The sequence below is a fragment of the Oenanthe melanoleuca genome, chromosome 7 (assembly GCF_029582105.1).
Source record: "Oenanthe melanoleuca isolate GR-GAL-2019-014 chromosome 7, OMel1.0, whole genome shotgun sequence".
NCBI lineage: Eukaryota > Metazoa > Chordata > Aves > Passeriformes > Muscicapidae > Oenanthe > Oenanthe melanoleuca.
Window position 1 is genome coordinate 25,692,157 of NC_079341.1, and position 27,617 is coordinate 25,719,773.

The 27,617-nt window shown below is 44.4% G+C and overlaps 1 protein-coding gene across 1 annotated transcript in view; it reads left to right on the plus strand.

Moving 5' to 3' along the window:
- GLI2 (GLI family zinc finger 2) overlaps positions 1–27,617 on the plus strand; it is a 188,850-nt gene that overhangs the window by 110,097 nt on the left and 51,136 nt on the right. The window contains exon 3 of the mRNA XM_056496726.1: positions 11,249–11,354. Coding sequence (XP_056352701.1) covers positions 11,249–11,354 — 106 coding nt within the window. The remainder of the gene's footprint in view (positions 1–11,248; positions 11,355–27,617) is intronic.

Genomic DNA, 27,617 nt, shown 5'->3' on the forward strand with positions numbered 1-27,617 from the left:
ACTACTGCAGGAGGCAGGACTGCTGTCAGGGCCACGTTTGCACAGCCATCAAATGCATTTCTGTCTCCCTAGGATACCCAGAAATAGAGACCTATTGAGGACTTTGGGGACTCTCACAGCCAGGTATTGGGGACCATGGGAGAAAGGGGATATTGGGGAATAATCTGGGCACTCAGCTGAGGTTCACACACTCCCATTTCACCAGCTGGCTTGAAGTGAGGTGGGTTCCACTGTGAAATGAGCTTCAGTGTGAAACAGGCAAGGTTTGTCATCCATTGGCCTGGTCCCAGAGAAGTCAGGGGCAAACCCTTTTGGCCCACTTGTTTTTGGAAGTTGCTGGATCAGCTGGAGGTGCAGGCAGTTGCTGAATCCTACTGGCTTCCCAGGAAGCAGGATGGTAAGAACTTGTGGAACATGTCCATCCTTATAAGTTGCCATAGAAGTTTTTGACAAACTGATTTTTCTCCTGCTGCCCATCCAGGCAGCCCAAGCTGAACCACCATCTGGTCTGCCCCACCTCCTGCCTGCCCCTTGCATGCTGGGATTTCTTCCTTCCCAGTTGGGATTTTTCTTCTTCTTTTTTTTTTTTTTTTTTCTTCTTTCCATTCTCTGGCAGCAGCTGTTGGGAGAACAAGCCCCAAGATCCATCTGGTCCTTCGGGCTTATCAGGCTGTGTCTTTTCTCAACAAAGCAGCAGTGGCCGCGCTTTCATACGAGAGTTACATCATATAACAGCAACTTGCTTGAAAAGCAAACTGCCCTTTATTTGCTTTGCTGCCTTTCTCCCTTTAGAATTGCAGCCACAGCCGAACCACAATGTAGCCTCAGATCTGAGTCAGTCTAGAGGGCTGCTTTTTTCTTTCTCTCTTTCTGTTCTTTCTTTTTTTTTTTACCTTTTTTTTTTTTCTTTCCCTCCTCTACTTTCTGGAAGAGTTGGCACAATCCTGTGTTATTAGGACATAAGCTAGCTTGTTCTAGTGGAATTTCCTGTCTGATTTTAATTTCCCCCTCTTTTTTTTTTTTTTTTTCTCCCCTCAAAGTGAGACAGAAAAGCTTTTTAATTGCACTGCCGTAGGTTGGCCTTTCGGGATATTATTATTCTTATTAAGTACTTCCTGTTGGGAGGTGGCACATGAGTAGAAATAACAAGGATCTCAGTGCAGTCAGGGCTTGTGGCCTCTTTGTTTGTTAATAACTGTCAGATTGGCAGCGTCCTCAAAACACATCTTGGCCTGACAGCCTGGCAATTAAGTGATTTTCAAGACTCTCAGCATTTGCAGCTCACCTGTGGAATTAATAAACTGCATTAGGCCTTTCCATTTGAGTTTCTTTTCTGCCATTCAGTGGTTATATCACCTTACTCATCTAATACAAAGCTAGCACTAGAGGGAAAGTCTCACTCTGGAAGTGCTCAGCATGGATGTAGAAACTCCTGATGAGGTATGGTGGGGCAGGCTGGTACATCCCAGGTGGGACTGGCATCCTGCTACTCCTCCAGCAGCAATGTGTGAGTGGAGAGGGTTTCCTTTGCAATGGAAATGTGCACTGCTGCTGTTTCAGGTTTCATTGTGTCACAAAGAATTCAGTGCTTATTTAGCAGAGAAAGGCAATTTTTGATTTCTTTTAATTTTCCAGGAAGCACAAATGCTCAGCAGTCCCTTTCAAATCTATTTCAGCAAATATTGTTGAAATAAAGTCAAGGCATTTCAACTGCATCACTTCCATGTTCTTGTAGTCTAAAATATAATGGATCTTAAACCATCTTAATCTCTTCTGTGCTGCTTCTTACAGAATGTAAAACATTAACTGATGAAAAACTGTTATGCCTTAAAGCTTCTCCCAGCTATTTGGGATTGAAGAAGGTGGCTGGTGACAGCAAGGCTGATCAAGGGACTTTTCTAATTACTGCTCTTCGGAAAGCCATCAGAGATTTGGTGTTTGGGCACCCCACTGTGGGATTTCCTTGTGCTTGTGGGGTTCCTTCTGGCTGCAGGAGAGCTCTGCTTTTATCTTATTTACTCTTCCCAGAGGTATAAAAAAATGGTTTGTCCCCCTAAGGCTGCCACTTACCAGTAACCTGAAGATCCCAGGAATTCTTGTAGAATAATAGATAATGCATTGCCTTCATGCACAAATGCTCATCTGAATGTTTGAAAATATTTCTGTCGACCTGAATATATCCATCCCCCCCACACCATTTTGAAATTTTTGAAAGTTTTGGGTACAGTCTGTTTTGCACAACCACATCCAAGACTTCCCATGTCAGCAGGCTTCATAAAATTCCTGTTTTCTCACCAAGAAGGGAAGTGCCCCATTTTTGGTCACACAAGAAGGGTGATGCAACACCAGCTGCTGCATGGCAGCATGTTGAAGAGATTCCTGGGGTCCTCATGTCCCTGCCAGCAGCAGCTGTCCCTGCTCCTTTGGTGGATGAGGCAGGAAAGCCCCTCATGCTGAGTTTCAGGGATGGTAGATAGCAACGAAGGAATTTCAGGGTTTGATTTTTTAACGACAATTCCGTGTTCGTATAGAAAATGTCAATGAACTCTTTAATTTTTAATCTAAATTTTCCATGTAGAGGGAAAGGCCATTTTTAGCCTCACTGTAATTGTTCCATCTCTTTTGCCCAGGAAAAGACTGACAGTTTTAATGCCCTTACCAAAGGTCAGGCAGTGCATGGGAGAGAGCTGAGTGGAGCTGCCAGGAACTCCAGGATGGGTTAGACATTGAGCTGAACAAGAATATCCCACTTCCATTAGGGCCTGAGTTCATTTGAGTGCGCTGTCTTCTTCTTGGGGTGGGGAGGAAATTTATGGGCAAATTCCTTCAGTGTTGCCTCGAGTTGGCCACGGGGCTGCGGGGGAAGCTCGCTGATCTAATCTTGCCCCATCCCAGCTGCAAGAGCCAGCTCGCTCAGCAGCCTCCTGTCTGCCTGCCTGCCTGCCTGTGTGTCTGTCTGCCTGCCTGTCTGCCTGCCTGTCTGCCTGCTTGCCTGCTTGTCTGCCTGTCTGTCTGCCTGTCTGTCTGCCTGTCTGCCTGCTTGCCTGCCTGCCTGTCTGCCTGTCTGTCTGCCTGCCTGCCTGTCTGCCTGTCTGCCTGCCTGTCTGCCTGCCTGTCAGTCTGCCTTTCTGTCTGCCTGCCTGTCAGTCTGTCTGCATGCCTGCCTGCCTGCCTGTCAGTCTGTCTGCCTGCCTGCCCTGCTGTCAGACGCTGCCTGGCTGCAGGAGCAGTGGCCAGGCTGAAATGTGTTCCACCAGAGCCGTGTTTGTGCTTGCCATATGCCAGCAGTGCCCATGTCCTAGGCAGGGGCTGGGGAAGGGCATCCCTCAGCATCATCAAATGACATTTTTTTTTGTTCTTCCACCTGAGCTGAAGCAGTAGAATAAACTTTGTCAGAGGATAAGCTCCTCGGGGTCATCCCCAAGAGGATGGATGGTAATTGTGACTGCGTCCGAGGCAGTTTCCTCTGGGATGCCAGAGAGGGACATCCTGCCATTTGCAGTGTCTGAGGGATGTTTGCCATCTTTCATGGATTTAATAATGGCATTTGTTATGCAGGTAACCCCAGGAATGGGCTTTATTCTGTGTCAAGTAAGTGTCCACATGTGCATCCGAAGTCTGTGTGCCTGCAGGGAGCTGAGCAGGGAACCCAGTGGCTCCTGGGTCTGTCTGTGCTAGTGAGGAGCATGCAGGGGCTCCAGCAGTACTGAAGTGGAGAGACAAGCCTTACCCTCTGCTCCTCACTGCACCCCAGTTCTCTGAGTGTGAAGTCACACTGACTCTGTCCTGCAGGTGCTTTGAGATGTCAGAAAATAATGCTTTTCAAGGCATCATTTTTTGTGATTTTATAGCTGAAGGGCAATGTGTTTTTTATTATTTCTTGTTGAGTTTTCACATATCTGCATCCCAGCAAGGCCGCTTCTCCTTCCAACTCTCCTACAGGGTATTTACCATTACTTGAGCTGTTTGCCCAACAGAAGGTAGTTATGTGATCTCTATTTCTTATCTGGATGGGATGCTGTACCCAACCCTCTGTTAAACTAAGCATGTTGTCTCCTCCAGCATCCTGACGACCATTGTCTGAAAAACACAGTTTTGTAAATCAGGCTACCATTAGTTTTGTTATAAGAAGAGAAAACTTGTTCTGCATCCCTTTGGGTGGCAACAGCTGGCTGGATATGTTTCAAAATGGTCTGTAGTGCCTGGGGCAGGAGAGAGGTCTCCTCAGGTGAGCTGGTGGGGGCCTGCCTCCTGCTTCTCCTTGCTATAATGTTCCCAGTGGGCCAAAATGAATATTTCCTATTATTCTTCTCTTATTTTTGTCAAAGCCATTGAGCAGGTAATAAAACAACAGAATAATTAACCAGTAATAATTGAAGAATGCTGTGTGAAAACCAAACCAAATGTTAACAAGCCAAACAAAAGGAAAGTAGGCATGGTGCAGCCCTGTTTATAGTGCTGTCTGCTGGAATCATTATAGACGTTGATATAATAATACTGAGCACTTAATTACCACATCATTTTTAAAGTGCTGTATAAACATTAACCAAACCTCTGAGGTAGGGAGGTATTATTATCTCCATTTTAAAGAAGGAAAATTCTGACAAACCAAGGTTAGTCAGTAATTTAGTGTGAAGACAGGCAGCTGATGGGGCGGGAGTAGGGGTTGCAGCAGCTCCTTCTACAATTTTGGAGACAGAAAAAGAGAGCTGCTGAAGCACCTCAGATGATTTTTTTTTGTTGAAATGCATGGTGGTGCCGTTCAGGGAAGGGACACACTTGCCCAGACACCTCTCTGTCTTAGAAAATTCTCAGAATGGTGTAATTGGCTATTGCATAAGTTTCCCTTTTTGAGTGAAGCACACAGTTGGTGTATTTTGCAAAGTAGCTAAACAACATTAAAGTGAATCTCTCAAAGGGGGACTGAGAGGCAGCCACTGTAGCCTTGTGTGTCTGTTCCTGCTCCTTCCCATATTGATCTGAGTGGTGGTTCTGCCTGTCCCTGCAAAGCCCTTAATATTCTGCATGGTGGTATATGACTTCATCCGAGGAGAATCCCACGGACGCATCAGCGTGATCTGCTCTGTCATGTTTCTGTGACCCAATTTTCCCTGTTCTTTGTCTCAGACCTTCCCTGACCCCAGGCCTATTATCCCTTCCAATAATTCACCCAGACCATTATTAATGGTGCATTAACTTTGGCTGTGCTTTCAGTGAAGATGTTTTTCTTGTGCTCATTCATTCGCTCAGCTCACTTAAACAGCTAGATCATTATTCTGGGGACATCACACAAACACAAAAACATCTCCCTTGCCGACACCTACAGTCCTGCAGCCAGAGGGGCGGCCATCCAAACACAACAGTGAAACGCCCAGGAGGGACTATCAAAGGGAGTCAAGTAGCCACACACAGACTCAGTGGCTCAGGGCTGGGTTTGCCTCTCCTGCTTGCACACTGAGGCTGTCTAGGGATGCCCAGAACCCATCAACTCTAGGAGAGCTCTGAGTGAGGAAAATCACCACAGGAAAGCTGGGGAACGAAGCACAGGCCTGTCCTTGCTGTTTCACTGCCACTGTGCTTGTTGGATGCCAACATACATCTCTTTGAATATATACTGTGGATGAGTAAAATTGGGACGTTGAAAAGTGTAACATTAAAAAAACGAATGCTACCTAAGATTTCTTTCTCACTTGATGCTTTGGGCTTCCCTGGGAGATTACTGAGTGAACAACACTTCATTTCATGTTTGTTGTACATTAACCTTCTTCTTGAGAGAGTGAGATTTGGACGTCTGGGAGAAAATGCAGGCAGCAAAAGGGAATTTCCAGATATCCACTGTTTTAGTATTATCTGTTTCAAAGAAGCTGGACCTGGGAGGAAAAAAAAGAAGCAAAAGTTGTTGTAAGCTGCTGTGTTGCACCAGGCAGCATCCCACCTTCCCCATTTAGAGGGATTTGGCCTCTGACAGCACAGCTCAGTTCACCCGTGGAAGTACTGGTGGAAGCATCTCTGGGACATCCCTTTCCCATTTTTTCTGCTAGTTGCTTGTGCACAGCTGCTAATGACACTGCAGTGACAGGAGAGTGTGAGCTGGTGTCTGGGAAAGTTTTTCACCCATTAATGCAAATCAATCCGGTACTCCAGGGCTCTGAAGCCTTCTAGAGATAAAGTTGATAAAGTTGTAATTTCTGCCTGCTGTGATTGAGGTTCATTGGTGTCCTGCTCTTGTTTGACTGTAGACTTGTGCAAGGTACTTTACATTAGCCTGCTTCAGCCCTACTCAAGTTAAAAAACGTTTGTGTTTCAAATGCATGTTTTCTTCCCTTCCTAAAGAGAGGCAAAGCTTTGTTAGCCTTTGCAAGGGAGCTTGTGATCCCTTTATGAAAGCTGTGTCCCATGCATCACTGACTCCATAGGAAATCAAACCAAAAGGCATCTCAAGAAATCAGAATTTGTGCTTCCTCTTTTATAAGATATTAATTTTTGTGGGGTCTTTTTTGCAAATTTGTTGAGAAAAGCACAACAGGTATTGAATTATCTAGTGATACTTTACTTTTTTTCGCAACAAATGACTTTCACTGTTGATTGCAAAATATTTATGCACTACATCTGATGGCAAAGAAGCCTGCTTACAGGCTGGAGTGCTTGTCCAGGAGACTGTTGAACACCCATAGGAAAGCTGTATATTTTTTAGCCATATGGTGGCCTGCACAACTCACATGTGATTTAGATAAAGTAGGGGGAGCCCAGTACATTCTGTGTGGTACCAAGGGTGTGTGGGGGCTTCTCAGGGTCTCTTCCCAGCCCAGTTCCACCCCAGTTCTAAGTGACAACTTCTTTAAGTCCTTTCCCAAAGGCTTTTTGAATTGTTTTTGTCAAATCAAACTGTAAATGAAACCCACTTCAGTGCCATCGGGTCTGGTTTCTTCTTCTATTTTTTTTTCAGCAAACGTGTAAGCTGAAGCATTTGGAATAGAAAGAGCTTGCTAGACCCTTCCTAATTCTCACTTTTGAGCTCAAAAATTTTTAGGTGCTGCTCTGACTGATGTCAAAACAGCTCCATTGCTGGCTATGAAAACCCATATAGGCAGCCTGTGTTTCTCTTGAAGCACAGGTTTATCTGCAGAGATAATCAAAAGCCTGCATCATCCTCAAATAAGGGCTGTTTCTGATGCCTCCCTCCCTGATTCCTGGGATTTTCAGCAAAGGGACATCCCCTTTAAACCTGCATTTCTGCCTCCTATCTTTTCTCTTTGAAGCCAGAAGGTTGGCTGGCCTTTGAATAGACAAGGATGAGAGCAGAGCAGTGGGAGGTCCGTGTCTTGCTCATAAACCTTGGCCAGAAAATCGGCTCCGACAAGTGGGGACAGGTAGCAGCGTCTTCCCCCTTATCGAATGGCAGAGCAGACACATTCCTGCAGGAGCCCTGGTGGGGTGGAAGGTGGGGCCTCCTGAGCGTGCCTTGTGCTCTGCTGCCCTGCTTCATTCCCCCTGCGAGCTCTGAGCCACCAGCTCGGTGTAGAACTGTGTAGTTTCTGTGCAAAACATGCTGTTCTCTCACTGTCCCTGCCCCTTGGGTGCTGCTTTTGATGTGTTTTTTGCCTTTCTTTTCTTGCTGCAGGAACCAGAGAAAATGTTTGTTGGAGGTGCCATGTCCCATGTCATGCCTTTGCACCTCAGAGTATTGTACTGGTACAGAGTATTGTACTTGGTACAGCCCAACCTTTTCCTGGGGAAAAGCTTTCCCCAGGCCTGCTAAAATCTCCCTCCCTCTTGTGTAAAGCAATCATCATTAGCTCTAATTGGGCAGCTTTGGGGTTAAATCTACAAAGATTGCTTGGGTTTGGTAAATCCTCTGCCACTGCAAAGCAGATAATGCTAAACAAAAGATTGCCTTGATTAGATTAAAGTTGGCAAATTCATTGCCCTAATCATCATATTGCCCTTCGCGTGGCTATTCAGGGATACATCACCGTAAGTTACTTGAAGTAATTGAATATAATTGTCTTTTTAACTCGTATGTGTAAAACATCCATCTTTGTTAACAGCGTGTGTTGCTGTCCTGCTGCCAGCTCACAGTCCTCTTCTGGAGGGGTGGGAACAAGAAGCAGAGCCAGGCTGACGTTTATGAATTGGTAGTTGATTGCCTATAAAACCATTCATTATTTCTGACCAAGCACCTGGAAGAGAATAAAAATGAACAGCATCAGCCATTGGAGCCCATAGGCTTGGCTGGTGCTCCCAGGCAGGGAAGCAGAGGAGAACTCAGGTTGCAAAGAGGTATAAAAAAACCCACAATCCTTGCCCTTGCCCTTAGTGGCAGCAAAGCACAGGGCACATAGTGGGGTTGGAACTGGGGGTGTGAAAGAGATACCCAAGGCAGAGGCATTGCTGAGCTTCCCATGGGCCAAATAGATTGAAATGTTGAAAAGAAATGAAGAGTGCAGTGGTAAGGAGTAAGTTCATGGAAATTTTTCTCCCATTAATAATCAGAGGTATGAGGAGGAAGAAATTCTCTTCAGATGTCAATTTTTATACCCACAGATAGCTAGGAAAGGAGGCCAGGCAGCAAACAGCCCGTGTTTTCCATTTCCCAGCTCTCCTGAGTGACAAGGAGAGACTCTTTTAACACAGAAATTTCCAGTATTATCAGCAATCAATCGTGTAGAAATGCATAGGTACAAAATGAAGCATAGCTGACCTGGCTTTCAAGATAATCAGTTTGACCTGTTTTTAGTAGTTTTATCATTATTAATAAATTGAGTTGCCCTCGGGAAAAGGCCAAAGGATTAAGGCAAGTCTCCACATCATTAAAACTCAGCTGTGATGGCCAGTACAGTTTCAGCCCAGGTCAGCTCCCACTTTCCTGCACTGTGGAGATTAACTCAGCCCCAGACCTGTCCATTAGAGGCAGAGTGACCACCTGTTTTGAGAGGCTGCTAACCTTCGCCTCTAGGGATGCCACCAGCAGCACTTTGGGTTGATCCCAGGACCATGCAAGTTCTCTTGCTCCTTTTGGTTTATTTGTACAGCATAAATACGGGGTGAGCACTGCAGGAAGCCCAGGCTAGGGACTTAGGCTGGAAGAGATGTTTGTGTCGTCTGCCACTGGATTTCTGTGCAGGGACAGTTGATTTTGTGACCGTGCTTTGTATGTGATGATGTAAAAGCTCAACTCCCTCTGGTCCCCACAGCAGCCATGGGCTGTGGCCAGAGAACAGCAGTGTCCCCAGGGGGGACAACAGCTGTAGGTGTCTGCCAGCCTAGGCAGGAGCTTGAGCTGAGCATGGTTTGGGGAGACCAGAGGCTTTACTGTGCTGTGAGCAGGGTGTGGGGTGTAACAGCTAAACTTTGGTGTATTTTTGAACTGGAAAAACACTGGTTACCTCTTAAAATGAAGATTCCTTGCAAGTGTCCTTGTGTAACAGATCGTCCATATCCAGGGCAGTTAAAGGATGAATCTTCCGCCTGCAAAAGCAAATCCTGAAGGATCCAAGTTCATTCTCTCCTTGAGCTGCTTTGGGAGAGGAGGGGAGGGGGGAAGGAGCGGGGGAGGCGGTTAACAGTTACTCTACTGTGTCCTCACATTAGGCGAGCTGCAAAAATGCTCCCAGTGTATCAGGTAGTGCGAGGTGCCAGCCCTTTGCTGGAGCACGGAGAGCAAGTCTTCTGCAGAGCCTTAAATACTTTCCACCCCGACTACCTTAGCTTAACGCCTTTCAGCAGAGTTGGCAGGAGGGTTGTTTTTGTGTAGTCTCTCACCTCTCCCAGCAGCCCGGCTGCCGCGCCTGTGCCGCGCTGTGCTCGGATTGAGCTGCAATGGGAGCAGGAGCCGCAGATCCTCTCGCTGATATGCCGGGACAGACGTATATGAGGATTACACGCTGGCTTCGCGCGACGGGCACGAGCGGAGCGCAGCCCCGCCGGACAGAGTCGGCCTAGCTCTGGAGTCACAGATGCTACAGGATGAACTTTGAGTCTTTTGTAGAAAAAGAGTTTGGCATTTCTGAAGTTTGCTGAGCGACAGCGAGAGACTTGGCCCAAGCCTTGACACCTTGGTTTTGGATGGTGCTTCCCCAGTCTCCAGAGAGATGGTACCTGTCACGGAGGCAAGTTGCAGTGAAATACGGAGCACAGGCTGAGTTTTGAATTGCTCCCTTAGGAGGTCAGGTTTGTTTTGTTTTTAGTCTCCAGTTAGACAGAAAGGCCAAGAAACCAGAGAAAGAATGGTAAAACCTGCAACAATATTAAGTAATCTTTAATGAAGAGCTTCTGACTTTTTGTAAAGGCAGTGCAAGACCAGCCTTTTATCTTCAAGCTGGTCGCTGCCACAGCCGTGGAGAGGGACATCTTTACGGATGCGCGGAGCCCTGTCTGAGGGTGATGTACGGGATCGCTTTTGCGGTTGTGCGGTATCGCTGTCGAGGCTCTGCTAATTCTATTTCTTTAGTTTCTGTAATTTTAGCAGGAAAGGCCCAGGCGGCCAGGCAGCGTTGTCGGGGGTGGTGAGGAGAAATAACCTGATGAATTTTCCATCAGCTCAACTCACTCAAATATTCTCGCCGTTAACTTTTGGGGTCAATAATAAATATTAAAACCTGTAGATTTAATAAGTCAATGTAGGTGTTCGCTGCCTTTTGAGACCACTTTATCTTTCCATCAAAGATGAAACAAGCTTCTCAAATGAATAAAAAATAGGGCCTCAAGTGATTACAAGTGAGAGCAATTTGAGCTCCTCTCTCAGAACCTGGCAGTAGGCACTTCTGAGCCTCTTCTGACTGCCTAGACATTCTGCTTTAGTGCCGCTTTTGCTGTTATATTTTTAGGTAAATATTTCCAACTTGTGTGTACAGACCTTCAGGAACAGTGTTTGCTGCCACTCCAGGCTTGAGGGACGATGCGGGTCTGGATCCCACCAGGCTCTGTTGAGTCTGATTTGCGTTGCAAGTCTAGTTTTCCTTGGTGCTTGCTATAATCTCCTCAAGTTCAAAGAGCGCTTAGCTGCTTGTCTTTGTCAAAAACCCTGTTGGAGATCTTTTATGTCGAAGATGTAGGATTTTTCCGCATGACTTTGATTATTTATTCATTCCACTTCTCTGGTGTATGATAGCACTGATATCATGAAGACCCCTTGTCTTGCACTGCTCTTGCTCTGAAATTCATGGAGATTTAGTGCCTTTGAAATTGTTTTAAAAGGGAAGGAAAAGTTTTTGAAGTCCCTTTTTTTTTCTTCTATTCCCCATAACAGTGCCGCAGCACATTTTTCCGGCCTTCCACGCTCCTTTGCCAATTGACATGCGCCACCAGGAAGGACGGTACCATTACGAACCTCACTCTATCCACGCTATCCACGGGTAAGTCTTGCACCTCCACTCCTGTGCCTTGCTAAAATGTCAGCCACCTGCAGTATTCTGGATCCCACTGCTCGAGTCCCTGGGACTCACTGCTGGCCCTACTGGCCACCCTCCACGTCATTGTCCCCATCAGTGACAATACTGACCTGCCTGGCAGGAGGGCTTTACAGCTCTGTTAAGCCTATAGAAGTGCCCTATAGCAGCAGGATGGGGGTATAGGGCTTCTTTGTCATTATTCAGCTCAGGTCCCAGGAACAGGCTTGACTTGTGTTTATGCACCCGCCGTGTTTCTCACATCATGCCTTGCCTGGGTCATTTCTGTCACCATCTTGGCAAAGATATAGCACTGCTCCCTCTCTTTGGAGACCTTGTGTACCATTCTTCCCTGCCTGGCAGTTGTGGGGACAGTGGCAAAAGGCTGCCAGGAATGCCGTAATTCCGTTTGATTTCACTGGAAAACAACCTGAACAGGCTGATGGCATTTTCTAAAAGCAGTAATAAGTCAGGTGCTCCTGGGGGTGTCCATGTCCACCTGGAGGGGCAGGACTCTGGGTTTTGGTGGTGATTTTCTCATGAAAGGTCTCTTCTCTCCCTGGGGCAACTGATGGGCAGCGAGCACAGAGACTGGTCAGGGGCTACACCCTGAGAGGAGGGTTCATGGTCAATCTCCTCATCTAGGACATGGCAGCTTAATAGTTCTTGATGTCTTGAAGGAGATGTTTACAGAGAGATCTGTTTTCACCTCCTGTAAGCTTTGATCAGGGCAAGGAAAATGGAGCCAGCAGGGATGTGAGCAGAGGTTCTAGTGACCGTGGGGCTGGAAGAGTTTCTTCTGGTCGCTGCCATGCACCTTTCCCATGAGAGGTGAGGAGCAGCGTGATGGGGTTGGCAGTCCCACAGCCATCCCAAAATCCTTCAACCTGCAGCTGTAACAGAGGCCTCAAACGTCAGCTTAGGGACAGGTCCCAGAGCACTCAGTGTAGGGGAACCACTGAGGGCCAGAATTTTGCAAAAAGAACAAGGAAAGAACAACTAGGGCTCATCACTTAAAAAACTCTCATTTGTTCCCTGGAGTCCTGTTGCAGCCTTGCTGTCTGGCCAGGGAATGTGCTCACCCAGCATTGCAGGGGCTGTTTGTAGAGCTGTGCTGCTTCTGGATAGGTGTGCACAGGGGTACAGACTCTGGGAAGCAAGTAATGCAGACAGCAGCAGCCAGATCTGTGGAGCCCCACAGCTACCACAGCTTTTTGCTGCTTCCAGAATACTGCAAGAAATAAATGATAGGGCATTCCCCTGGATCCTACCAGAAGAAAAGTCATTGTCTTTTTGGCTGGCTGACAGTTTGACTTGATGTTTAAAGGGGCAGAGCAGCTTCTTCCATGCTGTGTGAAAAGGGAAAATGACAAAGCAAGTTGCTAGCATTGGAAGTGAGGGGATTAGGGAGGCTGCATGAAATAGTTCTGGTCTTTCATGCAAAAATTATAGTAAAAAAGACAGAATAATAACTTGCTGGGAGATAGTTAATAAACCAGAGCTCTGGCTAATAAAGCACATACAGAAGAGTGTGATATTCAAAACAGTGGTTAGAAGAGAGGCTGGCAGATGTTCTGATGTTTGTCACAGGTTATTTGTGTGCCCTGCTCGGTGCTCTCCTTCAATCCTCACAAGGTTTGGGGGCACTGCATATACCCTGGGGCTCCACAGCAGTTTCTGTGGTGGGGTCATGTGGCAAGGTCTTCTACAAAATGCAGCTGAGAGCTTGCCACTGATGCTACGTGCCTGTGAATCATAACCAGTAACCCCAGTATGTTTTCATATTGGCGATGTCCAGCTGATCAACTCTGGCCAAGTGTACAGCGCTGGCAGATCAGGTTTGGTTTCAATTCATCTGCACCAATATTAATAATCTACTGTGTTAGCAGTTACCATATTTGTCTATCAGTGGACCAAGCGTGTTCTGCTTAGTATTTGGGTCGAGTTGTTGGCAAATACCTGTTGCGTTTCTTCTTGGGGATTCCTCTCATTCCCAGCAACTCCTCTCACAAAACCAACTTGCAAGGTACTGGAGAGAAAACTTGGTTGCGGGTCTTAAAGAGAAAACACAGTCCTCTTTGAAACTACCTGGGCACTGCACTGAAAGGTGCCTTTGTGGCCAGAGAAGCACCAAAGCTGAGCAGCCAAGTGCCTCTTGGCTGCGGCAATTTTTTAGGGTTAAGGGAATGCCACTTCCATTTGGTTGTTTGTCAAGTACCCTGCACTATGGCACAATCACATTGGGAAAATTCTCTGCAGCTGTGTCCCTCAGTCATTTTTCCTCTTCAGATTTTATCTGCCAACATCTTAAAATCATGTCTTGCCCTTTATTTTTCTTCCCTTTTGTCTTTCTTCTCTCTCCTCCAGTCTGTGCTCTAGAGGTCACAACCTCTAGCACTCACCCTCCTCACTGGAGGATGTCCAGTGTGAAGTCATCCAGACCTGGTGGCAGACCTGGGCCAGAACATACTTTTGCATGATGCATGGCTCTTGTTCAATACACTGGGTGGACTCTCTGGGCATAGATGAGCTTCTAGAAGTTTGTACTCCGTCCTGGTGGTGCAGAAATCAATCCTTCTTGTTTCAAAAGTAAACAACCCGTAAAAAAACCCCAAGGGCATGTGCATATTTTCACTCTAGAAAATTACGGCAAATGTTTGGAAGAAAAATTGCGTCACTGAGTTTTGGCTTTATGATTAATGTGATCGGTGCCTGACAGAGAGCCCCCAATTCATCAAGTCTATATTCTACCTGTCTGCTGTCTTGATGGTACCAAATTTATCTAATTATGTGAACATTGCACGGCAAATTAAGTGCAGTCTCATTTGTTGCTAACTATGGGGTCTTATTATCTGCCTGCTGTATTATGTCGAAGGTTTGTTTCCTGATTGCTCAATGTGACCTGGCAGTGCATTCCCCTTCATCACTGTTTGCGTTTGGCCTAATGAGAACATAAGTTATTTTATCTCAACTGGAGAGAGCTCATCTGCAAGCCTTTCTTGAGCAGAACCACCTGTGGCACTCTTTGCTTGGGAACATAGATGGGAATGTGAAAAACTTAAGTAAAAAAGGACCCCCATACCCAGATGGGCTTGAAAGACTTGCCACATTTCTTATCAGTGTTGTCATTCCTTGTGTCTCAGTGATTTTTCTTGTTAAGCAGCATGACAAATAATTTTCAGGACTTGAGTCATCTTCCAAATCACTGAGAATTTATTATATATGTCCAGAAGCAGATTATGTTGGGGTTTCCTTGAAGTCTAGTTTTAGAGATTATTTTGGTGTTTCTCCAGTCATTAGGACAACCCACTTTTCCATACAACCACGGCTGGTTTTAATTATTTGGTGGTGAATCTTTTGGACATCTTTAATATTTGGACTTTTTTTCGTGGCATTAACAACTATTTGACAGAATTGTGGTGCTTGCTTGGCTTGCCTAGAAAAATAAAGTATCTTATTCAGATGATTCTTGAGCTCTGTTCAGTGCAAATCAACAGGAATATTGTTGATTCAAGGTACTCTCCTGGATTGCAATGATTGTGTGCCTGTGGTAATATGGAGGACAGAGGGAGAGACAGGATTGGAGTCCAGTGGACATCGTAGAGAATGCAGTGCAGAATGGAGTGAAATTGAATATGGGATGAAATCTCTCCCAGAAATGTAGAGCTAGAGCAGAATGAATAAAAGAAATTGTATTGGTGCATATAAATTGTATGAGACAGTACTTCCACAACATAACATTCATTTAACAGTAAGTAATACTGCAGTACTCAAAGGCTAAGAAAAGACAGAAAAATAAATTTGAAGGTTCTGCATTATTCTGGAGATACAGGATCAAATTACAGAGCCACATACTGTTTTTCCCTGTGATCCTCTCTTCCAGAGTACAGGATGGCCTGGGCTTTGTGGAAGAGCAGTGGTGGGTCTCACATGCATTTGCTGCATGCAGCTTTTATTGATTTGTCAGAATTTCACTCTTTGCTGTTGGTTGTAGGTCAGCACTATTTGAGCGAAAGTCGTCAGCCAGGAGTGTGCAGGCTCAAAGCTGAACCAGAGAAATTTGCTTCATAAGTTAGTACAGGTCCTTTTCTAACAAAAGGGGTAGTTTGTATTTTAGTGAACTTGTTCACAAAAACCTAGTCCACTGGGGCCTGGTCTCTGCTTTAAAGTAAGGGGACAGCATCAGCTTTGCAAGACCAAGCTCTTGACTATAGAAGAAATTTGCTGCCAGGTATGGGAGGTAATTACATGCTTACCATTATTTTTTATTTTTTTTTTTGTTGGGTGGGGGGTGTGAGGTGGAGGGGAGGTTGTTATTTTTAAATCACAACAAAAATAACTAAAAACTCCTTAGCTCAGCTTAAAAGTCCCTGCCAGTGCAAGAGCCTTTGGGGCTAACCCTAGTAAACAGCATGCCTAGGCTTGACTCAGCAAGAACCTTTTTAACAGTAGCTCCTAAACTGTGGTTAAAACCCATCAGGCATTATGCACTGTAAAAAACAAAAACAGCCTTGTTTTTCTACCAACATCCTGGTGGTATTTTAGGATGCAGTTCTGACATAATTTATTAACAAAAAATTGTTGTTGCTCTTCTGCCCACACATAAAAATAATAAAAAGAAAAAAACAAAAAAAACAAACCCTGAGCTGATAATCACAAATTCCATGTTTTTCATTAGGACTGAATTGTCCTAAAGACCTAAACGTAGAGATGATTCCATCTCCATGATAATGTGGAGTTGCTCTTAATTTCCCTCTGGTAGGGATTTTATCTCATTTAATCAAGGATATTCCTCCATTTCCCTGAAATCTTAATATATTATTGCAGATTTTTCCTGATATCCAGCCTACACTTTTTTTTCTTTATCTGATTCTATTACCCCTCCCTGTTGAAGTTTGTTTCCTTTTTACTGTGTTAAAAATTACAGAATACTTTTTCAGGACCAGTTAAAATGTTCCTGAGCTGTTTAGGCAGGGTGATTCACAGGCAGAGGAGTTAACTGTTAAACTTTTCATCATAAAAAGGCTATGTCTCAAGTGTTTACAAATATGCCAAATTTAATGTCAAACCCAAGATTTTCCATGTTGAATATCTGTTCCAGTCTGGTTCTCTCTTTCCTTTGTTGTTTTTTGTGAGATTCAGCCAAGGGAGGCCAAGTGGGGTTAAGGGAAAATATGTTGTTTAGCCATACAAAAAATAATCATCATAATCTTATAACTGCTTTTAGAAACACCAGCGTCTCTTGCTTTGGAGTTGGAATTTGTTATTGTCACAGATGTGCCTTTTGCTGTTCCCATTCTACAAAAACACACAGAAAGTTCCATCAATTTTGCCAGGCAGGAATCCTTTGGAAAGTCTTGATTCCAGTATGTGCACTGAAGGGGTGTCAGAGTTTTGCGGTGAAATATTCCGGGTGCGCTGTGGCTGTGACCGCGCGTCAGCTGAACCTTGCCAGGGCTCACCTGCTGGTGCTCCCTGTTCCCTCCATCCAGGGGGATTCCTGACTCTGTGGAGGAGAGGAGCCCTTTGCAGTGCTGCTGTTGAAGCTGTCTTTGTGCATTATCAGGCGTGCACAGAGTGCCTTCAGTTACCCTGCCTGGGGCTGCAGTGGGATCCCGTCCCGCGGCTCAGGATGGGACCCCTGGTGATGGTCGTTCCTGCAGCAAGGAGAGCCACAGAACATACATACCAATAAAACCTGTGTGTTTTCATATTTACTTTGCTACTGGAGTAGAAAATCTTTGGCAGGTTGTGATTGATGGTACTGTGCTGCTTAGGAGACAGAGCGAGCTCCCTCCGGAGTCAAAGCAAACAGCTGCTCAGAGAAGCCTTCTTGCGTGTTTTTGCAAAGTTTTACAACTTTCACCAAATAGATACATTGCTCATTTGGGAGACAGGTTTGGGGGCTCCCACATCCAATTTATTCTGTCCCCTTCTTTCCCACATGCTTCTTTTATTTATTTAAGACAATCAGAATGTGTAAGTTTTCGATGGTTTGCAAGCGCTGGTCTCCTCCAGAAAGCTGGTTCAAACCTCACCCTGGTCTGTAATTAGTGGTGTCTGTTGCTTTTAGGTGGCTCTTTGGTGACCTACAGGAGGTGATTTGAGGGACTGTCAATTCCAGTGTTAATACTTGATGGTTGCTTGATCCATCTCCAGGAGATCACAGATGAAATGGGAGGCTTCTGCTGTTGTGTTCTGGGACCTAAAAAAATTACTTTAATTCCATCTGCTTTTTTCCTCATCTCTAAAATGTTGTCACAGTAATACTCACCCTTTTGATATCTTGAGAGCTAAAAAAAAAAGGCTCCTTTGGGTTCTGAGGTTGGTCTTGTAGCACATTTTCAGGAGCCAGGGAAGATATACACAGCACTACCTTCCTGTGCACAAACTGAGAAGGTATATACCTAACAGCTTCTGGCCTCAGTGGGAGGACAGGCTGATCAGGTCTTTGGAAAATGGGGAAGGTGTAATCCAAAACAGTGATCAGAGCTAGTATGTTTCTCTAGACTTTTCCAGTCTCATAAACTATTCTGCAATGAAAAAAAACCAAAACAAACTAAAAAGCAAACAGACAAACAAACAAAACCAAAACCAAACCAAGAAATACAAACCCCCACAGCTTTCTCTTTTGAATCTTGTTAAATATCTTCAAGCGTATTCCATTATGAGAGATTTACATATCTGTGCTGTTCTTTAAATTCAGGATAGTTTTGTCATGTGTGTTTAGTTAAATAGCCTTCAGAGTACTTTGAATAACTGAAACCTGAAGTCCAGAGGGACCTGAAGGGGAGTGGTTTCAGACTCACTAAACTATGCAATGTAATGCAGATTGGGCTTGGAAACACTGGGGCTGCATCTCCAGCTGCTGAATGCTGTGACTTTGGGCTGGAGTGGGGCCTGGCTGAGCTCAGATGGAGTCTGAGTGCCCACTCACACTTAGTGAAGATCTGGGCCACAGAGTTGCTGGTGCTGTGAAAAACTGCACCTCTAATTTAGCCTGATCCCCACCAGAAGTGTAAAAATGGCTAAGAGGTTTTAGCACCGAGAACAAAAGCATGATCTTTGAGGTCTTTTTTGTAAACCTCTGGCATGTGTTCATTTAATATGATGTCACTCTGTAATCCACCATTGCTTTTAAATGTCATTCTCAGAGCTTCATGTCAGCAAGTCTTAAGTGATAATCCCTTTGCTTACCTCACTTTATAGTAGATTAAAAGTGACTTCATGCTTCCACCTTATCCACTGTTAAGCTTGTGCTTTAGGAAAAAAAAATTATTTGAACTCTCTTCTCCTGCTGCTTTCTAAAGAGTTTCTAAACAGAGAGTGCATGTCTTTCAGAAGCTATCTCAATAGGATTGCCCATTCTCCACTGCTTTCAGCATCTGTGAAAATGGATAAATGTTCAGTGCCAACTTCCTGCCCTTTTAAATTCCAGCGTTCTGAATTTGTTTCTCAAGTTTTCTCTCAGCTAAATGAGGAGCACTGCCCTTCCTGGCCTCTTCTTTTTCTTAATCCTAAATAAGTCACCTTCTCTAGATGTTATTTCACCTCTCACCAGCTTCTTGCAGTCATGAAGACAAGAGATGCTGAGCCCTGTTGTGGTGTTCTGCTCCTCTGCAGCACTTTGTCTTGCACTGCATGGGAGTCTGTGGGTTCCCCCTTGTATCTCCTGGTCTTGTATCTACAAGTTGAACTTTTGCTCTATCCTGTAGCAAATCCTTTCTCAGTATATAAAGCTCTCCTTGCACTTCACCTTTCTGATCCACCCTCCTTTTTTTCCTCTCCCTGAATTTCACCCTCCTGCTGCTAGCACACCTCCTTGTGTAACACATCCCTCCAGATACTTGCTGCATGTTGTCATATTCTCCTCCCTGCTCTAATGAACTGGCCAGGCTGCAGCCTGCAGCATATAGTCAAATATCAATCCACTCAGCCTCCTCATTTTCACTGTGTTTCTCTGAAATCCTTCCAGTGTGTGTGAAGATAAATGGACAAAATGCATCCATCCCATTGGCTTGTGGAATGAAGCCTGAGGCACATCACTTTTTAGGTGCTGGTTAATCTGGATTTCCAGCTAGCAGTGGCCATGGGGAGCAAATTACACAGGGTGCTGAGAGATAAAAACTAATGGCAGGAATGCTGGTTTGTGATACTGGAAGAAAAATGTGGGATATTTAATGTCCATACCGAGCGGAAATTTTCAAATCTCATCCAAAAGTTCTCCCCACGCAGCAAAGAGCAGGGAAGTCAATTTACCCTGGATGGATGAAGCACTGAGTCAATTCTGCTGGGATTAGAACATGTGGTTCGAGGGATCCTACGTATGTTGGGTCTGATTCTTGGACCACCCAGACAGCTGGGAGGAAAGTTTAAAAAAAGAAAAAAACAATGAGGAAAGGACCCTATTTGGCAGAAGTGTGGATCTGGATGCCCTGCGTGCAGCTGACACCGTGCAGACACATCTGCACAAACCAAAGGGCAGAACTGGGTGCTGTTCCTCTGGCAGGTCTCAGATGTGCACATGGCTCCCACAGAGTGCATGTGTTTTAGTGGGCTTTCTAGATCCCTGGCTCTGACACTAAACCACATAAGTATGTTTTTCTTCTCTGTGCCAGACCAGTTTGAGAATTTGTGATTTTACACAATTTTCTGCCTTGGAGACTCTTGATTCCTGTTCTTTTATGTTTCACCATTGCTATTAAATAGACAGCTAACAGCTAAAATTTAGAGCATTTCTCAGGGGTCAGACTTTTAAAAGTGCCTGTGTTATTTCAGATCATAAATCCCAGAGTACTGGGTCTGGCTAACAGTGTTTGAAAGTGGGTGTTGTGGGTTTCAAAATAGTGTTGACTCTTAGGGTTGGCTTGTCAAGTGCTGGTAATGCAAAGGCTCAACGGGTTTTTCAAACAAGCTGGATCCTATTTAAGGTCAAACTACTCCAAACTCCGTTGAAACTCAGGACACTAAAGCCATATCTAGTAAAGTAGTTAAGTACCTAAAAATTCATAAAGTGGCTGGAGTGGAGTTAAGAAACACAGACATGTTAATGAGGTGGCTTGTGCTTGAGCCCAGTGTGCATGCCCAGGCCATGCAGCTCCTTCAGAATCAGTGGGGATGTTTTCTGCCCTGTCCCTCTCTGCTGTAGAAGCATGCACATGGCAAATCTCATGGGAGGATGTGCTATGGAAAAAACGTATTCAGGGTTTAGATTGTATCAGTTGGCCAGGCTCCACTTCAAGAGTAAGTTTACTACATTCCCTGCTCTCACTTTTTTGGTCTGTGTAGGGTTGGGTTTTGATATAATTGATCGTGGTAGCTGATAGTGAACCAGGAGAATGTGAGCCTTTTGATGATTTTTTAAAAGGAAATACTTGTTGGAGGGAGGGGGTGTGCCTTAGACCATGGTAGGAGCTGTCCTTTTCCAGCCCCTGGGCAGCAGAAGGACCTGAACCATGGTTTCCCTGCTGCTGAGCACATGCTGTTAGATTAAATGTGAGAATTAGGCTCCACCACCACCTCCTGCCATTTCTCTGGCTGCAGTGGAGGGCCAGTGTTTCTTCTGCACAGGTGGAGCCTCCTCACAGCAGAGGTATTTCTTCCTGCACAACTCATTTTCTCTCTCTCTTGCACCTCTCCCTACTCTGCACATGTGAGCCAAAGTCCCTTATAACAGCACCTGGGTGCAGTTAGGCAAGACTGAAAAAATATGTTGGGGCTGTATAAAATACAGACACATTCAGCTTTTTAAGTCTCTCAGAGAAATAAACGTGTGTTCTTAAACCCATCTTTTGATCATGTGATCAAAAGCATCCTGGAGAAGAATTTGTCTTATTCTTCCTCTTGCCCCTTCATAAGAGACTTTCCTAGTTTGGTTATGAAGCTACTTACACAGCTTTTGATTTGCAAACCAGCTGCTGGACATGGTACCTGCTGATTGAATGCTTCATCTGAAAGCCTCTTAAGATCCCACAGAGTAACCACACATCCCAAAGTACCACTGGTAGAGGAAGTCTACCAGAGTGTGGTTAATTCATTAAAAATAGGAAAGTTCCAAGCTTACAGCTGCATTAGGGTGATGTTCTTACATGCACATTCTTGTTTGAGACTATTTGTCTTCACTGTGAGATAAAACACTTGATTTCACAGTCTGTCTTTCATTCTCACTCAAGTGAAGTATGGTATATTACAAGAGAAAACTGCATTGCAGATGACAGAAAGCAGAGTGTAGAATGATAGGGTGGTGAAGGAATTAATGCATTCAGTCATCAAATCAGTAAGTTGAAGGAAGATCAATCTAATGAGGACTAGCAAGAAGGAAATTTGTAGAAAATGCTTGAAAATAAATGATGAGTTGATGATGCAGAGGGTCACACAGAAAGTGCTCTGGGCTAAAGAGTTGCTTTTAAGCCTCTTCCTATTCAGGAAAACATGTAAGTGTATGCTTAATTAGAAATGCCTGTTTAGGTCTGTTGACATCAGAGAAACTTAAATGCATGTTCACATGCTGTCCTAAGGAGAGTGCTCTTCTGAAGATACCACAGAATAGAAACGTTTACTAAATCCTGCTTGTGTTTTTGTGCTGTAAAATTAGTTCATATTAGTAATTTTTCTTATGTCAATATGGACTTGGCTGTTGACTTTAGACCTCTTTCAGTTAGGATTATTTGCTGGTATTCTCATGAAAGGCTTCAGTTTTGATTCTTTAGGTGATTTTTGCAAAGTGTGAGTCCAGGTTTAATGAAGAGGGACTCTGCTGTGCTGGTTACTATCACACAGCACTGATGTGACTCCAGCATGATTACAGACACAGAACTGGTGTCAAACAGGCCAGTTTAGAGAAGTCTAGCCATGTTACCATGCAGACAAAATATCCCAGTGTCTGCTTCCTAGGAAGACCAAATTTTCAAGGAATTACCAGTGTTTGAGTAAGTGATAACCACTCAGGTCAGACTCTGTTGGTCCTGTTGGTTTGAAAAGACCCTCAAGGAGTCAGTGAAGTTTTCAGTTCTCTGGCCTCTGAAATGAGGCCTTTGCTGCTGTTTTACCCTGATCACAAGGCACACATTTTGTGATGACATCTTTTGGGGATCAGGGTACAGCATGAAAGTTGGTATATTGTAGGGATCAGGTCAGGGTGAATAATTCTATTTTCTGTAGACCTGCTGTAAGAATTTTGCAGTTGGTTCCCAGGAGAGAAATCATATAGAAGTTATTAATATTTTTCTCTTTCTTCCTAATCTTCCAGCCCAACTGATTCTGTGTAAGAAGTATTGCTAGGAACTGATGGACAGTGAAGTATCTGCAAAGTTTTATCCAGTACATTTTAATACTTCAATAGTTACAAGCTGTTTGTGTATTATTTCCAGCAGAAATCTCTAAACAGAGAAACAGTCATAGTGAAACCAGTGTCAGCAGACCCCAAACCACTTCATTGACTTGACAAAACAGTAGACTTCCAAAATCGAATAGATATCTATCCATCTTTGGAAAAGAAATTGTACACAAACAGATAACCCAACCACTTTTCAGGCTAGGTCAGAGAAATTCAAACCCTCATGCAGGACCTGAGATGACTAGAATGTAAGAGACTAAAATGGAATTGAGGCAGCTTAGATATTTTAGAAGTCATGTCTTTTAAGGGTTCCAGAGGATCTTTACAGAGGACAAATACACTGGACTTCTGGGCTTTAGTGGATAGCAATGAAAACCACTTCATATTCCTCACCAGACCATCATCACGTGGCCTTGCCTAGTGAGTCGGAGGGAAAGGCATTCTCCCAGCAACACCACTTCCTCCATGGCCTGGGATTGTCTGCTCAAGGCTTGCCTGGGTCTTGACCTCTCTTGGCATGCGAGATCTAAACCTGGTATGACCCCAGACTTCCCTCGACCGCGTCTGGTTTGAATCCTGTCAGTGCCCGGATGAGTGTTACCACAAGAATAAGAATCTCTTCAAAGAGTTGTTTGTTTGTTTGTTTAAGAGACTACTTCTGCCAAATGTGAAGAAGGTAGGAGCTCTGTGGGCTGTAACTTCTTTCCCTTCAAGTCCTGATGTGCAGCTGGAGCTCAGGATTCTGTCAACCTGGTTTCTTTGCTTGATCTCCGCAGAGCAGGGTTTGCATTTCTGGTGAATTCTGTGATGGCTTCTGGTAAGGATGGATGATGGGCAGAGACTTGGGCTTGATTTCTGTGTGGATGTCACATTGCTTCAGGCATGTCACTCTGGTGCAGCATATTGGGCGAGTGACCTTTCCCAGGGTGACTGAAAAAATGGCACAAATTGAGGGACAGAAGATTCCCTAATGTGCCTTGCACTGAAGAGCTGTGCTCCCTCCCAAAGCCTTGCACTGGATGCAGTGCTTTCCTATCCCTTTGCTTGGTTTTTGACTGCATTGCCAAACTGGACTTTTTCCAGGATCTGGTTTCTGTGATTGACTTCATTACTTTGTGTTTCATAAACCCAACCCTTCCAGCTCTGTGTTCATTGGTGCTTTTTTTCCCAAGCAAGGCAATTTTGTGGTTCACACATTCACCAGCAAAATTGCTGTGATCTATGAACTTCCAGTGCAGCAAGGATTTGTGTGTACATGTGAGTGTGTCTTCCTTACTTAGCAGTGTGGGGTCTCAGTCTAATCTCCTCCTCCTGTTCCCATCCTCACTGGGAAAGCTGGGCTGAAATTAATGTCCTGGCCTATAGTGCACCGTGGTCTGCACTCCCCAGTCAAATTTGGGATTTAGTTGAAAGAGCCAGTGGTGACCAGGAGGAAATCTTTGATTAAAACGAAACTGTAGATTTTTAGCAACTCTTCTTGAAGGCTGAAGGTAGAAGGTGGACGTGGTGCAGCCAGGCAATCTGGCATCTTGGGAGATGTTACAAGAGCTTGACTAATATGCCTGTAAAAATACATGAGTATAATAGCCTGAGCTGCATTTGTTGTTCATTTTTGTCTTGCCAGACTTCTGTCCTTCTAATAGCAGAATGAGCACTTTCATGTGGGACTTTTGTAATTAAAAGTTTATTTTCTACCTATAGATCCTTATAACTTCTTGCACTTGGCTTTGTCCCTCAGATACTCTATGACTGACCTTAGAAAATGGTCATTTTTTTCATTGGTGAGAAACTCTTCTATAGTAGGCATGAATGGTTGGATTAATCCTTACGGTTTTCATGAGTACCAAATACTGCACGCTGGGTAAGGGTAATTATATTGCCATTAGATTATGAACAGCTTTACTGTACTGTGATGACGTGCACAAAGGGAATTGTGAATATTGGCAGTTCAGATCTGGATAGTTGAATTTCCTTGGTTACTAATAACCCTTTAGATTGCTTAAACCATAAAATATTTTTAAAATCCACACTGTTTTCACCTGTTCCATCCTTTGCTTATTTAAACAGATCAAGCAGCTGATAAAACTAAATAAAAAAGCCCCAAAACATGCAAAGTGTAAGATCATAAGTTCTATTTTCAAAGTAAACTCCAAGATAGAATTTCTTATTGAGATTCTGTCTACACCCTTTTCCTACAATGAAGGTATGTAAGAGCTTACACCCCACTGAAATCAACTTGAGCTGCAAGTGCAAAAAGATGACTGATGGGACTTTCAAAAACTTCTACGCCATGGAGAACCTCACAACTGGGACTTCAGCATAGCTTTGATTTCCAGGCTTAGTGTGTTTGCCATTGAGTTGTCTAAAATGAGTAAAGAAATCCACTGCACCTGAGCAGTTCTGATTTTTTGTTTCCAGACCACAGTACAATGGCCCTGTGTTTGCCTTTTCCAAAACCAGAGAGAAATGTTTAAATAACATTTTGTGCTGAATTATTAAAACTGATGGAAATGTTTTCATTAAAATCTGAGTATGTTTAATATCCCTTCTCTTGAATTTTAAATAGAACCAATACTTGGTGACTTAATTGCCCAGCAATATCTCTTTTTAAGATTTTTGCCTTATATTAATAAAATGAGTGTATTTACATAGTTCCAACCTAAGCACATCTCGTTTTACTGACTAATTGCCTCATTTAAAGGGCACACAATGTTAACACCTTTTGGCTTGCCTGAGACTTTACATCATGCTACATGCTGAATCCCATAGTGAACTTTATCCTATGCAAAAGATAAATCATGTTCTCTATCCTTCTTGATAAAATATCTTTAAAAACCCCTCCACAGCTCTCTGGTCATTTTAAACTGTCCCCATTGCATTGAGGTTGTGTTCAGACTGCTGAGATGACCATCTCAGGCAGAGTGGAGCTGCTGTTGTGGAAAGCCATGGCTGTCAGCTGTGAGTTGAGCACCTGCAGGTGCCCATGCAACCATCCCTTCCTCATCTCTGCAGAGTGAGTGTGCAAAAACAGGGCTGGGGGTCTCATCCCTCTCACCACTTACATGCCACATGCTGGTTTTTGGTGAGATGCAGGAAAGGTGATTTTTGAGGTTGTGGAGTGATGTGTGTCCTCCTGGATCTGCAGTACAGGAGGCACCAGAGCTGTTAGTGTGAGGAGGATGTCTGGGGCCCTTTGCCAGTCCTGATGCTGCAGAAAAACTCCTGGTTTTGAGGCAGCACCCCAAACCCTGCTGCAGTTCCCTGGAAGGGGAAGCATAAAGAGTGGCTGTGCCTCTGCCTTTAGAACTTTGAGAGACAGCTTCAGTGACTTGGCATCAGCCTGGTGCTTCTGGGAATTAGATGTGGCATTTGAGGTTGAGTTGGCATAACTTAAGGGTCAGCTGAGGACTGGAGGTGCTGAACTTCCTCCTTTTACCCAGCTGAACTTAGTGCCCAGTTTTAACCTGAGCTGAAGGAATGTTTGGGGTATCTGATATTGATGGGAGGCCCCATGCAGACAGAGAGCCAGGTGAGAGCAGTGGCCAGAGGAAGTGAGGCCATGGCACAGCCCTAAGGACAGGAGCCACTGGAGGGTGGTGATGTGGTGGTGAGCTCTCTGTGCCCAGGCCTTCTCTCCTGCCAGGCTGTGAGCTCCAAACCCCCTGGACACCAACACAGCCACAGTGGAGACTGGATATGCAGGGCTGGGTTCTTTGGGCTGGAAAGGCCATGTGTGTGTGTACATCACTCTCCAGCTACAATGACAACGGCTCTTTGAAATGCTTTTCTGCATTTGCATTTACAAAAGCTGGATAAGCCTTTTTTAAAAAAAAATCTGATAAGTAGCAGGCAATTGAATTAACCACTGTTGACTGTATTGCTGTCTCTTAACAAACTCCATCTGCATGGTCTCCCTTTGTAGACACAATTTTATAACTTAATTTCCCTACCAAAACATCAGTGTTTACTTAGTAAGAAATCTGTTCTTTGTCAGCTTAAAACAGTGATTTCTTTATTACCACTCTGCGCAAGGAATGACAGCACAGAGTTGGCACTGGAGCAAGTCTGGTTGAGTCTACAGCGTTGTAATGGAAACAGGGTGAACTGAGGGTCAAGTATAATGGGATTTGTATACAGAAATGTGTCTGCATAAGGAATAGCTGCATGAGATAAGGGAATGAAAGATGAGGCCCACAGGTCTCCCATTGCATGGTGTTGGGGAGAGGTATTGCTGTAGGTACACAGCAGACACAGGAGATGGGGTTACCTCTGTGCCAGCCAGCAAAGTTCCCTAAATCACAGCTGGTGCCTGCTCCTGCACCAGCTGATTTTGGTGGGTGTAGGATGGATTGGGCGGTCATCAGGGATTACTCTAAGAATGTTTTGTATATAATTTTTACTGATTTTGGGAAGCAGAGGGTCAGTTAGGGGTTTTCAAGCTATTACAGTCTCCTTAAAAAATTTCTAGCAGGGTTGTTAAACATAGTATAGTGAATTTGGCCTGAATAACAAGAGGCTTGCAGAGATTTTTTGCTGTCTTTCACAGCCCCTAAAGGAGTTTTTAGTGTTTCCCAAGGGTTTTGCAAACCACAAGTTGAAAAGCACTACTGTAAACTTTCAGCAGTAAACAGCTGGGGAACATCAGATCCCTATTCCTTCCTTGATAAATGTGTTATATTTTCCTGCACTGCTGGAAAACTGAAAGAATCGGAGAGCAGCTGTAGTCAATGACACCAACGGATCTGGGAGCAAAGGAGTTGTGCAAGGAAAGTTTTTGGGTGGTTACGTGGCAGATGAGATATGAAACACCTCATCTTTTCTTACCATGAGATGATTTGAGGGGTGAGGAAAGCATCCTGACTCCTTTGAAGTGTATTCAAGTTGTGCAGTACTGG